Below are 17,642 nucleotides of genomic sequence, written 5' to 3' on the forward strand. Positions count from 1 at the left end.
ATAATTTTCGAAAGTGTAAAGATTTTAATGACTTTGCTTCAAATTCATATTAACCTTACATGTCACATCTACACAGTAAAAATGATAAAAGCAAACTTGAGGTTAGCATGTTGGTTCGGAACCTCGGTAAGCATTCCAGTTTTTCATGTGGCTTCTTGCATTTCATTGGCCACTCCTACCCCGAGGGTTTGTGGCGAGCACTTGACGCAAAAAAGCTTTTTCACTCTTGCTTCTCAACGGTGTCCGCTTTCCTGAACGGGTGCAGGACGCCGTCATTGGGCCTGGCCATAACTTCGTCTTTCTTCTCCAGCTTCTCCTGCTCCATCTGCTCCAACCGCTGCTGCTCCCTCAGCTCCTCTTCCTCCTTTTCCTTCCTCTCACGTTGACGCTGCTCCATCTGCGCCCGGAGCTCAGTCTGGTACGCCGTGTACGCCTGACGCTGCCTGCGGGGCGTGCCGCAAACGTCGCGGAAAATGCCCGGCAACCGCGAACAAACGGGAGACCCGTCGGCGCACGCACCTCTTTGCCACCTCCTCGTCGGCCCGCTTCATGTCCCGGAAGGCGGCGTCCAGCTCCACTCGCTCCTTGGCGAGGTCGGCGCGTCTCTGAAAGTCAAGATGCTCTACGCGTGCAACACAAAAATGAACTTCAACAGTACAATGAGAGCAATAGGAAATATGTTCATCCAATTTCAAGGCTTGATGACTCAAAGAGTCAACGACTAAATGGAAGGTGTTTCCAGTTCTTACGTTTCTGCACGTTCTGCAGCCGTCGGGACTCCATGACCTCGCTCATCAGTCGGTTCCTGGCCTCCTGCTGCAGGAGGTTCTGTCTATCCCGTTCGTCCCACGTCTCTTTCATCTTAGCCGCCATCATTTGCTCCATCTGCTCCTCATCCTTCTTGCGTTTGATCATCTGCTCAGCCAAATACTGACGGAAGCGGAGGTCCTCCTCTCTCATGCTCGCCTGCCGGGGTGACACCCCCCCACAAAAAATGAAATTTGTGGCAACAATGGATACACAGTATTTAGTCTCCATAGTGGGATGGGGGCGCGAAAGGGGTGTACCCGCTTGTCGGCCGTCTCCTGCTGTGCCTGAGTCTCGTCTTTCTGTGACTGGTGTAGGATTTTGAGGCCCATCTGGAGCTCTTCCTCCTGTTCTTTGGCCATGCGCTCCATCTTCAGACGGAAACTTTCATCCAGCAGTTGGCGTCGGGCCGTCTGGCTGTCCCGTTTGAGGTGACGCTCGCGCTGAACTTGCTCCCGCAGAGCCTGCATTTCCTCCTCCTGCACGCACACACCCACACAGCAAGTGAGGACAGGACAGACACGCACGCATGCTCGGACAGCGGTTGGGCCAAAGCTGGCCTCTAAAAAGGTAGCATAGATGCACAATAGACATTCTCTCAAAATTTTTTGAACATCATACAAAAAATAAATAAATAAAATCACAGCTGACCTCCTGCCGCGCTTCCTCCTGCCTGACCAGGCGCTCGCGCTGCCGCAGGCGCTCGGCCGCGGCCATTTGCTCGCACAGAAAGTCCATCTGCATCTGGTTGCAGTGCCGCGCGTCGGACGCCTCGCGCCGTTCGCGCTCCTCCTTGGCATGAGCGTCCGCTTGCCACATCTGGTGGAACATGTCTTCCTCGCGCTGGCGGGCAAGGGCGCACTCCTGCTGGCTGCGGATCTGGGCCGCTCGTTCCTCGGAAATCTGCAAAACTCGCCGCTTCGTCTGGGCCTCGCGGAGTTCCTGGCACTGCTCCCTGAACGCAAAACAGTTTGTGTCTCAATCGAGCGGAAACACATACGGTGGATCTTCGTCATTCGCGGTGATAGGCATCCAACTAGCCTATTGGTAATGCCGTCATGTATAGGAGTTGAGCTGAAGGCACTTTGTTTTCACTCTTTCAAATTTAATGTCTCATATACATGTGTGGCGCCATCCAGTGGTCGACAGTGGAATTACACCTAAAAGCAGCATCAGCAACAAAGAGGTTGGATTTCAAGTGCCATGGTTTGTTCGTTCTGTTTGCTAAGTCTACAATATTAATCGATGAGACGCGTTATTTTGAATCGGTCGTTGCTCAATGTCAGATCATATAAAACCACGAGTGGTCGACCCCCGAGGAATGGCTGTGGATTTCAGTGTAGCCCACCTGAACTGCTGGTCCAACTTTTGTGCAACCACCTGTCTCCGCTGTGCCTCCCTGGCGTCGATTAGACTTTTAGCTCGCTCGCGCATCTGCGTTTGCCTCTCCAGCGGGGTCACCCGGTTCAGGCGAGCCGCCAGAACAAGCTGCCGCTCCTCCTCGTCCAGAAGCTCTCGGAGCCTGTGGACCCCGGAGACCCATCTGTTTTAGCAAACTGATTTTCATTCGGTGCCCCTTGTGGTATTCGCTATTCCAAGGTTCTGAATTTGAATCTCGGACACACTAAAGACATCAATGATTGGTCCCAGGTGGGAATACGAGCTGCAATGGGTGTTTGTCTGAGTGACACCAGTCCATTGACTGGCGACCATCCAATCGTTATGTGTACTTGACGTGAACCGAGTTAAAGTCAGAAGCCGAAATGTCTCCACCATTGTGGGCATCACCTTTGTTGGCGTTGGTGGACGGAGAAGCGGTGCTGCATCATGACGTCATCCACGTCCCTCCGGACGGTGTGGCCCACATAGCGAGCGTCGCTGGACAGTAGCCAGCAATTGTTGACGCGACAGGCCTCGTTCTCACGCGTGCCCTCAGTCGCACGCTCACGCAGCTGGTCCTGCTTCTGCCGAAGCAGCATGGCACGGCGTGCGGGAAGCATGCTTGCTCACGCTTCAGATTCTTGTGAATTCTTCTTGGTCGTACGCCGCTGGTGTGGCTACTACTTTTAAAAAAAGCGTTTTTAGAGAGAGGTGAGGGGAATTACGAATTTGGTTCTGCAGGTTTGCATTTTGTAAGGCCTCACTGTGGCATTCTCAAAATCGGCCACAGTATCTCCCTCTAGTGGTAGACAACAGCGTTACTCCCCAAGTCGTGTTCAGAAATGTTCTAAACAGCATTAATTACCCTATTTGTCTAAACACGGCACTGACACACACACACATTCTGAAACCTTGATTTACAAACGACCCTTTTTACAAACTTTTCAAGTTATGTACAGGAGACTGAAGGGAGAAACCCCCATAAACAGTCTTGTACACCATCAAAAAACAAAGAAACTCACCTGGGTGTTCCAATACTTTCGTATAAAAAGAACGTGCGAGCAGTTCTCCGAACGCGTAGTCGTGGAGTGTGATGTTCCCTCCAACAAGCATCAAAAAGTGCTTCAACTATTTTTGACTGACTTCAATGCATTCAGCTGATAATTGACAAGCAAGCGGCCTTCTTTCTTTCGTGTCGCGTCATACGTCGACACTTTTTAAGTTCGACGTTCTTGTCGTGTTAGTCTCTCTAAATATATTTTTTTCATTTTCACAGTGGCTTCGAGGCAACTTGTTAAATTTTCGATTGGCTGAGTAAAAGGGAAAGGTTTTAGCTACTTTCAGCTCGGCCGCGTCGCCGAGGTGACGAGCAAACAGGGCTGTGACGTCACTGAGCCCAAAAGACACTTGTGAGCGTCGCGTCAAGATCACGTGACGAGAGCGCAGGCGTTCTAGCGAGGCGCACGCATGTTTTTTTTAAACATGTAAATTTGTTTTAGCTGTTGTTAATTTGTTCAAGTCATTTAGGTGTTTCAGTTTGTTAGTGTTTTGTACTTAACAGCTAACGCAAAAACAGGGCAGTGTTGATGCGCACTCGTTTTCAGTGTTGACATCTTTAAACATGCCCAAAAGTGTTTATTAACCAAATCTGCAGCAGTCACTTTCTGATGAGGGGGGGGGGGGGGGGGAGAGAATAGTCAGCAGAAAACTAACATTTGGGCCACCTGTAGTTAAGGTAGCACTATTCATCACACCGTAAAATATAGTATTTGATGTATTGATAAACTCAATATAGGGCGGCCCGGTAGTCCAGTGGTTAGCACGTCGGCTTCACAGTGCAGAGGTACCGGGTTCGATTCCAGCTCCGGCCTCCCTGTGTGGAGCTTGCATGTTCTCCCCGGGCCTGTGTGGGTTTTCTCCAGGTGCTCCGGTTTCCTCCCACATTCCAAAAATATGCATGGCAGGCTGATTGAACACTCTAAATTGTCCCTAGGTGTGAGTGTGAGCGTGGATGGTTGTTCGTCTATGTGTGCCCTGCGATCGCCTGGCAACCAGGGTGTCCCCCCGCCTACCGGAGACGGCTGGGATGGGCTCCAGCAGGCGACCCTAGTGAGGATCAGGCGGTACGGAAGATGAATGAATGAATGAATAAACTCAATATACTCGTTTCTACACTTTCTTTTAGTTGCTTGCGAAAGAACGGAAATGCGAGATGCACGAAAATAACACATGAAATGGTTTTTAGTAAATTTATTTATTTTAAGAAAGTAGCAGGCCCCCCAGCCCTTGTGACTACTACGCTGCCCACAAGCATGACCAAAGTAGTAGTAGTCAGAGATGGGGCAGGAAATATTTTGGAAAGGGACGTTGTTTACATGATGTAATGGGCTTTAGACATACAGTAGTTGTTTTTTCTAGATTATGAGACCGGAGATTCAGTCAGCAATTGGGAGGGAGTTTTTGAACGGCGGGCACTATGACCTCAGCACTGTCCTGGGTCTTTGTGGCCCCAGCAATGTTCCTGACCCCTAGGAGCTGAAAAAGATGTTTTATCTGAAGAGAATGTTGCTTAAAGCAGAGAGGCACCCTTCTAGGTGTTCCAACCATTTGTGTTACTAGAGAACTTTTCCTAGGTTTTTTTGTCACTGGAGAAGTTGTCATGAGAAAAGTGGACATTATTGCTCGGATTGGAGTGGTTTGAGCTAGACTACTTGTTAGTGCCCCACTCCCTGGAGAAGTTGTCCCAGATGTTGCTATCACCGGAGAAGTTGTGATTCCTGCTTGGGAGGCAGCTCGCGTAGAAAGGATTGCAGTGGTTTGAGCCGGACTACTTGTTTCAAGTTTAGCTTTCATTGCAGAAGAAGGCGTCTGAGGTCCAGGGGGAGGTTTTGTTCCCTGAAGGGTCATCCGTGCACGGTATGGATTAATACCAATACTTGTTACAAGTGTTTCAACCCCTGGAGAAGTTGTCATAGCTGTCACGGTCCCTGGAGCAGTTGTTGTGGAAACTTGGGGGAGAGATGTTGCTAAAGCGGCTGTTGTAGACAGGACTGCAGTTGTTGGACTACTTGAGGTTCTACTCGTCGGTGGCACTGAGAAAATGATTGAAGGGATTGTCGTTTCTGAAGGAGATGGTGTCGATAGGATCGCAGTTGTTGGCCTCAGATCACCGGCTGTTTTAAGCGTCGACACCGCAGAAATTGTCTGAGAAGGGGAGGGAATTGCGGAAGCTGTCAGTCTACTGGTTGGGCCTGATGTTGACACCGGAGAAGTAGTTGGAGCTAAGGAAAGATTTTTCATGGCGGAATTGGACCCCGTGGACAGAATTGCAGTGGTTTGAGATGGACTACTGGTTGACCCAACTGTTGCTGTGAATGCAGAATTTGTTCTAGATGTTGTTGACATGAGAGAAATAAATGTAGCTTGGAAGGGAGCTGCGCTTCCTGAAGGGGCTGTTCCAAGCCCAACTGCGGTGGTTTGACTCAGACCAATTGTTCCGACTATAGAAGCCGACACAGGAGAAGTCGCCGTCTGAGCTTGAGAAGGAATTGTGCTTCCTGAATGGGATGTTGTCAGCTTGATTGCAGAAAGTGTGGTCGAGGTTACATCAATTGGACCAGGAACGGTTGACGTAGGGGTCCGAGAGGTTTTGGGTACAGGAATTGTGACTGGATCAGAAGTGACTGTCGTGGGGATCGTATTTGTAGAAAATGTAGAAGTTGTGGTTCCACTCGAAGGCAGTGCAACGTTGGTTTTAGGTCCAGGAGCCAGAGCGGTCACAGCAGCTGTAGAAAGTGTCGTTGAGGTTGCAGTAGTTACGGTTTCAGGAATAGTTGAGGTCAGAGCAGAGGTCGCCGTGGGTACAGAACTTGGGTTTGGAGAGCGAGTTGTACGTGCAGGTGGAGTTGCGGGTACAGCAAAAGATGAAGTGGAGGTGGTCGTGGGTATTTCAGCTGTGGTAGGAGTTGGAACTGCAGTCGAGGTTTTCGTTTGTGAAGGTACCGAGGTGGTTGTGGGTGAAGGACTTTTACTTGGAGCAAAATTGGGCATTGTGGTCGAAGATGGGCTGACTGCGCCAATTATAGTTGGAGGATGAGTCGTCGAGAGTCTCTCGGTGGCTGTAGCGGTTGTGTCGTAAGTGGTTGTGGGTACTGGAGTCTGAGCAAAAGTGTTCACCATTGGAGGTAATCTAGTTGTTGGCATAGTTGTGGTTTGAGCAAGAGAAGTCTTTACGGTTGGGGTTGGCAGTTTTTTTGCTATACCGGGAGTCAAAGATTTCCTAGTGACAAAGGCAGGAGTCATGGGCACAGCAGAAGTCGCAGTCGAGGCAGAGACGGTATCAAGTACAGGTGGGACTCGAAATGCTGTAGTTGAGGCCAGTGGAGTTGTGTGTACAGCATGAGAATGTCTAGCAGAGGTGGCGCTTGGCATTGTTGATAAGGTAAGCGCAATAGCGTTTGGGGGCATTTTAGCAGTTGCCCTCCACGCAGAGGTTGTTGGTCCAGAACTTGTGGTTTGTGAGGTTGAAATTGTGTCCTGTGAAACTCCGCGTCCAGCAGTAGATGAGGTTTTAGCACGGTTAGAAGTCGGAAGAGGAGTGCTCATCGTTGGAGAAAGCGTCGTCGAAGCTGGAGCCGTGTTGCTTTTGTTGATAGCTGAAGTCAAAGTAGGAGTCGTTTTGGCTAAGGGACTTGTTTGAGCGGGATTTGTTCTCGTTGTCATAGTACTTGTGATTTGGGTCATAGGGACGACTGCGTGGATGGGATTTGTGATTGGGGATCTTGTGGTTTTGGATAGTGTACTTAGAGGCGCGGTAGCAAAGGCGGTGGTGTGTATTGTAGCATTCATGATTCTGGAACCGACAGTCGAGACTGATGTGGTGTGTGAGGGGCCTAAAGTGGTTGTGGGTTCATGGTTCCCGGTTGGAGCAGCCGCGTTTATCGCGGCAGATGAGGTTCTGTTCGGTACCGCGGTACTCGTGGTCAAATCAAAGGTCGTGACCAATTCAGGAGACGTTGACATGGTCATTGAATGTCCCGCGATTGTTTTTGGCACAGGACTTGTGATTGGAGCAGAAGCGGTCGCCATCACAAGAGAGGAGGGAGGTGTGGGTATTGCGGCTAGAGCGAGAGTAATATTTCTGACGGGTGCACCAGAGCCTGGAAGCACCGCGGTAGATCTGGTCAACGCATCGGTCGTTGTAAACGGAGGATATTGTATGGTTGGAGCAGACATTGGTATGGTTTGTGAAAGACCTTGGCTTCCTACTCGTTTAAGACTTGTGGATGAGGAGACTGAAACGTTGGCCTGTGTGGTTGCAGGTACCACACTAGATGTCTTAGCTGAGGTCAATGGGAACATATTTGTGGTTGGGACAAGAGTGGTCATCGAGGGAAGAGATGAGGTGGTTGTTGGCGCTGCAGTCGTCATGGTCATGGTCCAATATGTCATTAAAGAGGCTGAGCTGGTTGTGGGTACAGAACTTATGGTTGTGGCTCTTGTAGCAGGAATGGGAGTTGGTACTCCACGCGTGGTGGCCATAGTAAAGGTTGTTGTGCCCAATTCAGGAGATTTTGATATTGAAAGAGTCCGGCTGACTTTCATTACAGTACTTATTGAACCCGATGTGGTCATGGTGGTAGGAGGTGAGGCGAGTGTGGGCATCATGGAGTCGGAAAGTTCCCTTGAGGCCGCAACAGTTGTGGTTCCAGTAGATGTTGGGGTAAGAGAAGAGTTGGATGTAGGTGAAGAACTTGTGGTTGCAGAGGTAGGTGGAGGTTTGGGTAAAACTGGATACGCGATTGTGGGCCGTGCAGTTGGCACTAATAGTGTCGTTGTCCTTCTGGATTCAGCTGCAGTGACCGCAACAGTTGTGGAGGGGGTTGCAGGCACTGCACCTGCAGGAGCAGAACTGGTCGTTGTGGGCTCCTTACTTGTGTAAACTTCAGTTGGGGCTCCCGCAGTTGCGGGTTCAGTCGCGGTTGACACAAAAGAGCTGCTTGCGGATGACGGCGTTGTGACGGGTGCCGTCGGGGTGGTTGTGGTTGGAGGCGAGGTGGTCGTCGGCATCGCAGCAGACATGCTCAAAGGTGCGTCAAATCTAAACACCCCACCGGGTACGGCAGAAGTTGAGGTTGGAGTGGCGCTGGTTGGAGCTCGAGGCGTCGCGGGAGGGGTCATCGTCGCACATATCGGGGCGGCTTCAGAGGTTCTACTTCCAGGAGTCGGAGTTAGAGCGGAGATCTTTCTTGTGGTTGGAGCGACACTGGATGTTGGAGTTGTGGCGTCGGTGTGACTCTCACAAGCAGGAGCTGGAGAAGGTGAAGTTGTTGTGGCGCACGGTCTTAAAGTGGTGGCACTCATCGTACTTGACCGAGTTGGTGCAAGATCTCCGGTAGTGTCCGCCGTGTCATCTTCATTATATTCACCTGAAGGAATTTCATCATAACCCCACAATTCAAAGATGAGGGAGTCCCGATAAAACACTGATATTGGAGCGGCGGTGGTGGAACACTGTAGTTCCTCTGCAGCAGCTCGAGAGTCAGAGTCCACTTCATCCCGCAAAGATCTTGGCTGAACTTTGTGTGGCCTTTGAGTGTCCGCGTTGTCGCAGGCTGCCAGCATGGTGGACATTTCCCCCAGAGAGTCCAAATACACCACCATTGAATACTGCAATGAATAAAACCCATTCAATATTATCAAGCCCGAACTAGGGTCGGATCTTTTGTTCGGTTCCTTTACCGTGTGGGCCGCAGTGGAGTTGAGCACAAATACAGAACCTGCTCGAACCATGCTGACTGCAGAACGGATTGGAGCTCCATCACAGATATTTTTGATCTTCAGAACTTTGGAGCCTGAAGGCAGCTGGACCAGGATTTGCGAGGGTTTGCAGAGCATCAAGGGGGGCGGCGGATGAAGATCAGTGGCCAAATCCTCGCAGGAAGCAAGTGCTACCATATTGGTCTGTAGCAGACTGTCAAAATAAAAGACCTGCAGCTGGTGGAAGCGTCTTCCATTTGCCACCTGGAGAGAAGTCGGGAGAAAATTTGTCCCATGACGAGGGCTTAACTTTCACAAGAGGCGACAACAGCTTAGTGTAGGCAGAAATGATTCCCGTTTTCTTTTGGAATGAGCAGCAAGCATTAGATTGGAAATGAGACCAGTGAGATGCTTTCAAGACATTGTTGGAGAAGAATCAGGCTGGGCACACAGGGACAGTCTGGATGTCGTCCTGACTGATGTCTCTTAAAATAAAATGATCCAATCTCGTGTTAAGAGTGGATTTTTCTTGATAATCACGACGCTTAAGTATTAAAGAAATTACTCAACATGAAATAGATGACCAAAAAGCATGATATAGGGAAGGCCACTGACGGTCATTTGACTCTGGAGTGAGATGGAAACTAAATGGAGCCAATCAAATAAGCACCCTGACTAATGAACAATGCAACAGTCCGACCCTTTTTTTTTTTTTGCAGCCAACGTCTTTTATCAAAATGTGCAAAATGAGAACGCGGTGAAACATGGGCCAATAATAAAATCAGTAACAAAACAGGAGAAGGTCAGCATATGCGATGGCCACAATGAACGCCCGTCAGATAGCAAAACACTTGGAGGGAAATTATTTTTTTTTCAATTTCAATTGACGGGACAGGCGTGCAGGAGATTGGACACTTTTTCCATCATGCAGAGGGAACTTGGGGAAGGTCTCGAGGAAAAAAAAAACACATTCAGACAATGCGTTGAACCAACTCAAACTTGGGACTTCCTTGTGCATTCTCTCCAAGAAAGTCGCTGTGGTATATGGTGTTTGCTGCTTCGCTGGTCTTCAAAAAACACTCGGTGATCGGTGGCTGTTTCCCGACGAATGAGCACTTCAGGGACCACGGCTGATTGGGAAAAGATTTTATTCTACCAATGTCCGAGTGGAATCGATGCGGGCTCCTGTGAGTCTCCGATTTTTTCAGGCCGCCCCGAAGAAACACATTCATGAGATTATATAGAGACAATATGATAATGAGAGGCGGGGAGGTACGCCTCTCATGCAAATCCAGAAACAAAGAAAGTAACATGTCATCTGACTCGTGTGGCCGGAGGAGACCAAAGGTTATGAGAGCCAGTTCTTTAAAAACATGTCCCGTGGAGGGGGCCCCAGACTTGGTGGGGCCGAGGGCACCAAAGGTTATGAGGTCCAACTGCAAAAGCATGTCCCGTGGAGGGGGCCCCAGACTTGGTGGGGCCAGGAAACCCCTCGGGGGCTGCTAATCGACCAAGTGAAATAGGGTCCAGACTTCACACTACATTCTTTGGTTTAAGTACACGCAGAAGCTGAATTCTCCCTGACCCGCAAATATAGAATAGAATCGTGTCACTGACGCCAGGTGGACATTCTAAGGCCATCTACAGGAATAGAGAGGGAATTCCAAATTACACTTCATCGCCTCCCTGGCGGAGGTCCTCGCTCCAAAAGCGCATCGAGCGAATAGCATTTGACGCATGAAAAAGTGCCGAGCACGAACGAGTGCGTGCGTCCACGTACCGCCAGCTGCAGGTGCGCGCTATCGTATGGCAGCTTGAGCAGCAGCACCGGACCGAACCTCCGAACGGAAGCAGAAGAACTGTCGGGCAGCGCCAGCAGCCGAATTCCGTCTGCACGCACGCAAGCGTTCACAAGATGAAACGCGCACACGCACACGCGCACACACACACACACACGAAAGCCACTCACTTGTCAGCCGCGCTTTGGAATGTCTGACGAGGGACAAACGGACCCAAAGCCTGTCGTCGCTGCAGCGGAACTGCGGCCGGTTCAGGTCGAAAGAACCTTCACGTCCTGACACTGCATAACGCGCACAGAGCAACAACACTCACAACAGATTTTTCGGCTGTGTTTGTTATGGTTGTTGTGCGCTTTCTTACCTGCCATAAATTTCCACACGGGGACCGGGAAGAACCGCGCCGGGTTGCGTCGACTGGGACGCGCGTCCCCGCCGGTGCCCTCCGCTGTGTCGAGGTGGACTAGAGTCACCAGGGTGACCAAAAGCCAGGCCTCAATCCGCCCAGAAGGTCCCGACATGGTCCGGTCGGGTTGGATTGGGTCGGCTGAGTACCGGTTTCTTGTGTTCTGTTCGGTGGTTCGTCGTGAGCGGTGCTGCCCGGTTCTGCTTGGCTCTCCGAAGAAGATAAAAAAAAAGGGGCAACTCGCACCTGTGACTTTTGAAACAAATCACGACTCTGCCGATTGGATCATTGGAACCGGAAGTGGGCTGGGTCAATGAGCCTCAGCTCCTCTCACACGATTTTTGCAGGGTGTTCGATTTTAATGTTGTGATTTGTATATTGAACATGAATAATTTCACCAAAAATGGTCCATTATATTATATTCCGTTTTTTTCAACCTTTAAAGCTGTTTGAATACCTGCAAAAAGGCTGCCCCGCAAACCTACAACGCACTCTCACACGGAACCGGAAACCGGATCCAGGTGTGACCCGCGAGCAATTAGCGACGCCGTGCCTGCGTCGGGACGCACGTCGCCAATGTATTGCACACTCAATCTCTGTATATTTCTCTACAGAAGGTGAACTTTACTGTATAGTAAACGCAAACTGCTTTAACTCCTGTACTTAAGTAAAAGTTAAAATAAAATCAAAATTACAGTTGCTGGGGACAAGGCGGTGACAGCAAGCAGCGAGTGTTTAGCGAGTAGTGAAGTTACTCTGTCGCGTTCGGTGACGTCACTGTTGCAGTTACCGGAGCAGTTCGCTCAGGGATGGCTAATGGGGGCTGAAGCACCGTCAGGAATCTGCGGAGCCTCAATGAAATCACTACAGCATTTTATTTCATTTTCTTAGCCCCCTTTAGTCTCCAGTAAGTAGCAAATAAAAAAGAAAAATCATTGGAGCTGTCCATGGTACCAATCTGCTCGAGCATGTAGAGCGACCTGAAAATTCAACTTTATGTCTGCCCCCCCGACGCACCCGAACGGAACCCATGAAACGCCTCGTGACTTTGAAATGACCAGCAAGCGCTTTTCGTGCATTTGTTGTGTTTATGGGAGTTTATTTGTGGCGCGTGCGTACACGGTTGACATCGATGAGCAGACAGACGCCAGGAAACGTGAGCAAAGAAAAACAACAAACAAACCTCGGCCCTTCAAAGTTGAGCAGCGACACGTCGGCTTCTTTGGGCTGCCTCGTCCCTCATTTTCCTTTGACGCCACCGCGGGACACGTGACGTCACATGCACTAGTAACCATGGCAACGCATCACACGTGTCTGAGCGCGTATGGTTAGGCGTCTTTGTGAATGTGTGTGTGTGTGTGTGTGTTTGTAAATCGCAAGCACTTGTCGGGTTCCTCAACTATTTTGATGGAAGCAGGTCACCACGAAGTAAGCAGTGTGTGTATGTGTGTGTGTGAGAGAGAGAGCAACAATGAGGAAATTATATTCTTCTGGTAGGTCACTTCCTCTCAGAAAAGCGAGGCCTTCTTCTTCAGTTCGTTCCGTCTCCATAGTGACAGGCGCTCGAACTCCGAGGCGCTCATCCCGAAAACTTGTTGGAACTGCTGAGGGTCCAGATGTCGCTGTGACACGCACACGCACGCACACACACACACACACACACACACACACACACACACACACACACACACACACACACACACACACACACACACACACACACTTGCACTGTTAGTGGGTGCCATGCTCATTCCCTGCTGGTAGCCCCTCAAGCTTTGCCCCTCACCTCCAGTCTGGTTCGGTCCACTCCGGGTGGGAGCTTGCAGCGCCCCCTGTGGGTCACCACCAGCACTTCGTAGGGATAAACCTGCTGGTGGGAAACAACGGCGTCACGTCATGTTCTTTTTTTGTGCGTGTCTCAAAGTTACTAAGTGTTCTGGGCGTGTACATGTGTGAGGAGAAGGATCCCACCAAATCAAGATGGTGGCTTCGTGCAGTATCTCACCTTCTGCTCCAAGATGCTTGGCAGCGATGTCCCGCGGTCCAGAGGACCACGCTGTGGGCCGCCGTTCTGTCAGCACACAAACACACAGACATACACACACACATGCAATACAACAGAATACAGATGCATACCAATTCATACACCCACACAACCACACACGCATCTAAATGTGCACACCCAAACAAAACACACACACACACAAAAGACTCCCACGCAGGCACATTGAGCTGACATCAGATACACACACACTTACCTGAGCCACTGTGGAGACACAAACACATCAATCAATCAATCAATCAATCACTCAAGAGAGCTTGACAGATGAGATGAAAGAGGAAGCTGCGCTCAGTCCACCCACCTGCATTGTGGCCGTCATTGGAAAACTCGGCCGACTGCCTCTGAAAGCGTCACCAATCGACATCATGTCACATGACATCATACTCTTGTCAATCATCCACAACATAGTGAAGGACCAGCTCAATTCTCACTAATGTACATTGAGGAACATCGGAACAGGAAATAGTGACAACAGCAAGTGGTAAAACCAAGCAGGAAGTGACCACAACAAACAGGAAGTGGTGCCAAGAGGCAGAAAGTGGTGACAACCAGGAAGTGGCGAAAACACGCAAGTGCTTGCAGGAAGTGGCGAAAACACGCAAGTGGCAAGCACAAAGGGGAAGGACTCACTCTGCTCAGACCGGAGCTGGAACGCGACGGCGACTTCGACGCATTGACTGACAGACCTGCGGACAGGAAACAGCAAAGATGCCGTGATTCGGGACGGGCGGCGCCACTGAGAAAGTTGCTAGCTCGCCAGCGTCATCTCACTGCCGTGTGCGTGCGTTCTGTCGGGCAGCGAGCGCGTCTTCCGCCGGAAGTCGCCACCTCTCTCCTTCTCCTCGCGTAGGATCAGACGGCCCAGGTTGGACTTGATCTAGACACAGCGTTGGTCAGGCGCGCTCCGCGATGATGTCACCGGCCCTATTTGTGATGTCATCATGCGCCAACCTTTTCCAGCTCCTGCTCCTGCAACACCTTGGCCTCGTCAGTCAGGTCCTCAAAGTCATCATCTTCTTCCTCCATTTTCTTCTTCTGCCACTCGATTTCTGCCAGACCGCAACAGGAAGTCATCGTGGGCAACTTCCTGTCGGGCTCTTTCTCTGTCCTTGGTGTGAGAGTGTGTGTGTGTGTATTGCTGTGGCTAACAGAATGTGAGTAGCGATAAACAGGAAGTGCCCGTAACAAGCAGGAAGTAGGAAATGGCGAAAAGTAACTCGAAAGCAGGGGTCACCGAGAGGGCCCCCAAGACCACATGAGGAGCCTGCAGCCCTGTTCCAAAAATAACTCACCGGTGATTGGACATTGCGATTTTCTAGGACTGTTGTAGAAGTGAGTGGGTGACACTCACCCATGGCAGCCAGCGACGGGGGGCATGGCCAGAACTCTGTCTCGATCTTGGACGGCTGCTTGGGATCGGGAGGCTGAGCGGCCGGGAACTTGGCCGCTCGGATGACGCCGCCGACGCTCCCGCTGGTGGACTTGGAACCTTCTAGTTCAAGTTTGCGAGGAGGGGGCCACAGTGAGGGAGGTGGAAACGTGACCACAATGTGTCAAGTGGTACTCACCTTGTTTATAGATGGGAGGCTTTCTGTAGATGTTTGTCCCATTATCTGCAATTTAAGAGGTGCATATGTGAACTTGCTCAATGGTGTGTGTGTGTGTGTGTCTGTGTGTGTATGTGTGTTTGTGCAAGAATGGGCGTGCGTACCTGGCCGGTGGAAGTGTTGCAAACTGGCGCTGATTTTGCGTCCAACGTGCAGTTGCAATGTGGAGCCTCCGGGGGAGCCACTGTCGCTTTCTGCTCGCCGCCCTTTGACCTGACACAGGGAGTCGTAGCCCTAAAAGGTGGCATGGTGGAATTGTGTGGGCGGGACTCTTACCTCAGGAGACATGGTGGGAGAGGTGGCGGGCGGAGAAAGAGAGCGCTGAGGGACACAAACACAAAATGGACGTGGGTACAACTCATCATGCGGCTGTGATGATCGTGTGACGATGGCGTGCCACCTGTCTGCGCGGCGGGTCCAGCGGCGAGAAGCTAAGGTGAGGCTGGTAGGTCATGAGGTCTGGTCGCTCCACCTGTAGGATGGCTTTATCGCGGGGTATAGCCGCCAGATCGCGGTATGCCACCACCTGTTCGTCCACGCGTGCCTGCGCCACAAGCACGCACATAAAGACACACAATACAAACACGTACAGATATCACGCACGCACCACCAGAGCCTCAATTAGAATAGTGAAGTTTAGCTTCACATTTAGCATCGGTTAGCTCAGCATCAGTTAGGTTAGCATGTAGCCGTTTACCATGATGGCGGCAGTGGCGGGAGATGACGGGGCGCTGGGCCCTTGCGAGGACGACGAGTTCGCAGGAGCGACGACGTGGCCCTCCGCCTGACAGGAAGTCACATGACTCGGTGCTAGTTAATGATGCTAATTGGTTCATGTGGGCGTGGCTACTTACCTTGTTCATGATTGCCGATCACCGGGAGCCTGCAAAAAAAAAGTGTCACATGACAAAACAACAAAATATGCACGCAAAACACATCAAGCAAGAAAAAAACACATACACAAAAAACACTAAATGCTCACACCACACACACTTATACACACACGGGACATATCATTTAAAGTACGAAGAAGTTGAATCGTGAAGCGGATGTTGTCCCATGACAACTAACACGCTGTGATGAAGATCACCATACACACACACACACACACACACACACACACACGGGGCGTGTGCTGTAACCACGGCGATACTTGCAGAGGGCGTCGGCCAGGCTGGCTGAGCTGAGCTGATAAACAGGGAGGGGAGGGGGAGGAAGAAGAGAGAAAGATGAGAAAGAGGAGGCCAACAGGAAGAAGTCGACCCGGCAGAACAAGCGTTTGCTTTAGCCACACCGGCCACTTCCAACCACATGGATGTGTCAAGGGAAGAAGGCGTTCATTCACTCACATTAAGACATCCCATTAACGTCAAAAAATAGGAAAGGGAAAAAAAATGGAGATACGTGTTTTTCACAGGACATTTGCTTTTTTGGGAACGTCTTTGCTTGCCTCTAACATAAGGTGAAGCCGAAACCCCCAAAAATGATTCAACGGGAAGCTCCAAGTTATGAGTGGCAGGTGTGTGACATTTTGGATTTTGGACCTAAAAGTTGTTGGAAGAGGTTTTCTGTACGATAAGCAAGATGGGACAATTGTATGTGCTATGAGAGTTTTCAACCATTGCAAAAGGTCGTAAACAGTTTTCTTGTCGCAAAGAAAATGTGTACATGTTCAAAATTTGATGTGAGTGTATTTTAGTTTAAAAAACAAACACACTGACCGCCAACGCTTTTTAGCGCAGCTCAGGCAGCTTGGGTCACAGGTTCCAAACCTAAATATTGCTTGGAAGGTGCCACCGTTGCCCTCATGTACGGTCAAACATTGGAGAGACGTGTGCTTACGATTACAGTATCTCCAGGAACAGGGTTCCCGGTCTGCGGCTGTTCCAGACGGACACAACCGCTCCGTCGAATTTGTCCTATCAGTCCAGGTTGGACCATTTATCATTTTCTGAAGGTAAACGACAAACGTGGGAATGCAGAGTGAAGCGAAGAAGTAACTTGAGCCATCTGGGAATAGTAATGCGCTAAATGACTCAGTGCCAAAAGATATGATGCTGGAGTAGCTCCCGCCGGGGACGGGCCTACAGGCGGGGAGCTCAAGTGGCTAGCACGCTTGCCTCACAGTCTGCAGGTTCTGCCACACAATCTGGCCTCCAGCCCTGCTTGTGTGTAGTTAGCATGGTGTTGTCCTCCCACATTCGCAAAACACGCTAGCATCGTTAATGGAAGACCAATAAATCGGCCATCGGTGTGCGGTTGTCTTAAAGGTTGGTGTCTAGAGCATTTGTTTCTTTACCTCTCTCGTCATGCAATAAACACAACCTCACTGTACATCCACAATACATCATGGTTGGTGGGGAAATTGGTCTCTTGATCAAGGATTGGATGAACCAAAAGAGGACAAATCGCGACATGAGGCATAACGGGATGAATCATGCGTGCGCACGCGCGCGCGCATCAAGAGCATCGCGGGCGTCACGTGACCTTGAGCACAAATGCAAAGAAGAAAAAGATGCAAAACATCCCATTCACTCGCGCGTGCATAAAAGCCATCTCACCTGAGCTGATCCGGACGGACACACGCGTCAAGGCTCGTGCACGCGCGACAAACGACGCTCAGCTGTCACGTGACCGCATCCAGAGGCGCGGGAGGGAGTGGGGGCGGCGGCGTTGTGACGTTACGTCTGCGCGAGTCAGTAAAGGGGAATTGTCCGCAAAATGTCATTTTGGACTCATTTCAATTCAGTTTCTGAATTAATAGTTGGAAAAAAACTGCACCAGCGTTCTCGTCCGAAAAAATCGTCGTTAATGTCATTCAAGTA

At 50.4% G+C, this 17,642-nt stretch overlaps 3 protein-coding genes across 3 annotated transcripts; all 3 read right to left on the reverse strand.

Moving 5' to 3' along the window:
- Window positions 1-27: 27 nt before the first annotated feature.
- cfap53 (cilia and flagella associated protein 53) lies at window positions 28-3,571 on the reverse strand. The gene is made up of 8 exons (XM_052050752.1): window positions 3,210-3,571; window positions 2,596-2,867; window positions 2,156-2,329; window positions 1,459-1,762; window positions 1,068-1,286; window positions 750-966; window positions 520-622; window positions 28-443 (listed from the first exon to the last, which is right to left on the reverse strand). The coding sequence occupies exons 2-8, from the start codon at window positions 2,805-2,807 to the stop codon at window positions 221-223; spliced, it is 1,452 nt and encodes a 483-aa protein (XP_051906712.1). The 5' UTR covers window positions 2,808-2,867; window positions 3,210-3,571; the 3' UTR covers window positions 28-220.
- An 892-nt stretch (window positions 3,572-4,463) lies between these two features.
- On the reverse strand, window positions 4,464-11,860 carry LOC127590923 (mucin-2-like). The gene is made up of 5 exons (XM_052050543.1): window positions 11,107-11,860; window positions 10,916-11,026; window positions 10,727-10,836; window positions 8,929-9,210; window positions 4,464-8,856 (listed from the first exon to the last, which is right to left on the reverse strand). Exons 1-5 carry the CDS (start codon window positions 11,261-11,263, stop codon window positions 4,627-4,629), a joined length of 4,890 nt encoding a protein of 1,629 aa, XP_051906503.1. The 5' UTR covers window positions 11,264-11,860; the 3' UTR covers window positions 4,464-4,626.
- A 366-nt stretch (window positions 11,861-12,226) lies between these two features.
- dmtn (dematin actin binding protein) lies at window positions 12,227-16,000 on the reverse strand. The gene is given in 15 exon segments (XM_052050980.1): window positions 12,227-12,770; window positions 12,935-13,018; window positions 13,154-13,219; window positions 13,407-13,414; window positions 13,512-13,551; window positions 13,841-13,896; window positions 13,982-14,087; window positions 14,162-14,259; window positions 14,562-14,740; window positions 14,742-14,823; window positions 14,922-15,030; window positions 15,094-15,138; window positions 15,218-15,361; window positions 15,515-15,601; window positions 15,672-16,000. Coding segments are annotated over 15 exon segments (1,227 nt in total). The 5' UTR covers window positions 15,681-16,000; the 3' UTR covers window positions 12,227-12,656.
- Between the last annotated feature and the right edge of the window lie 1,642 nt (window positions 16,001-17,642).

Source organism: Hippocampus zosterae, chromosome 18 (assembly GCF_025434085.1).
Source record: "Hippocampus zosterae strain Florida chromosome 18, ASM2543408v3, whole genome shotgun sequence".
In the NCBI taxonomy this organism is placed as follows: domain Eukaryota; kingdom Metazoa; phylum Chordata; class Actinopteri; order Syngnathiformes; family Syngnathidae; genus Hippocampus; species Hippocampus zosterae.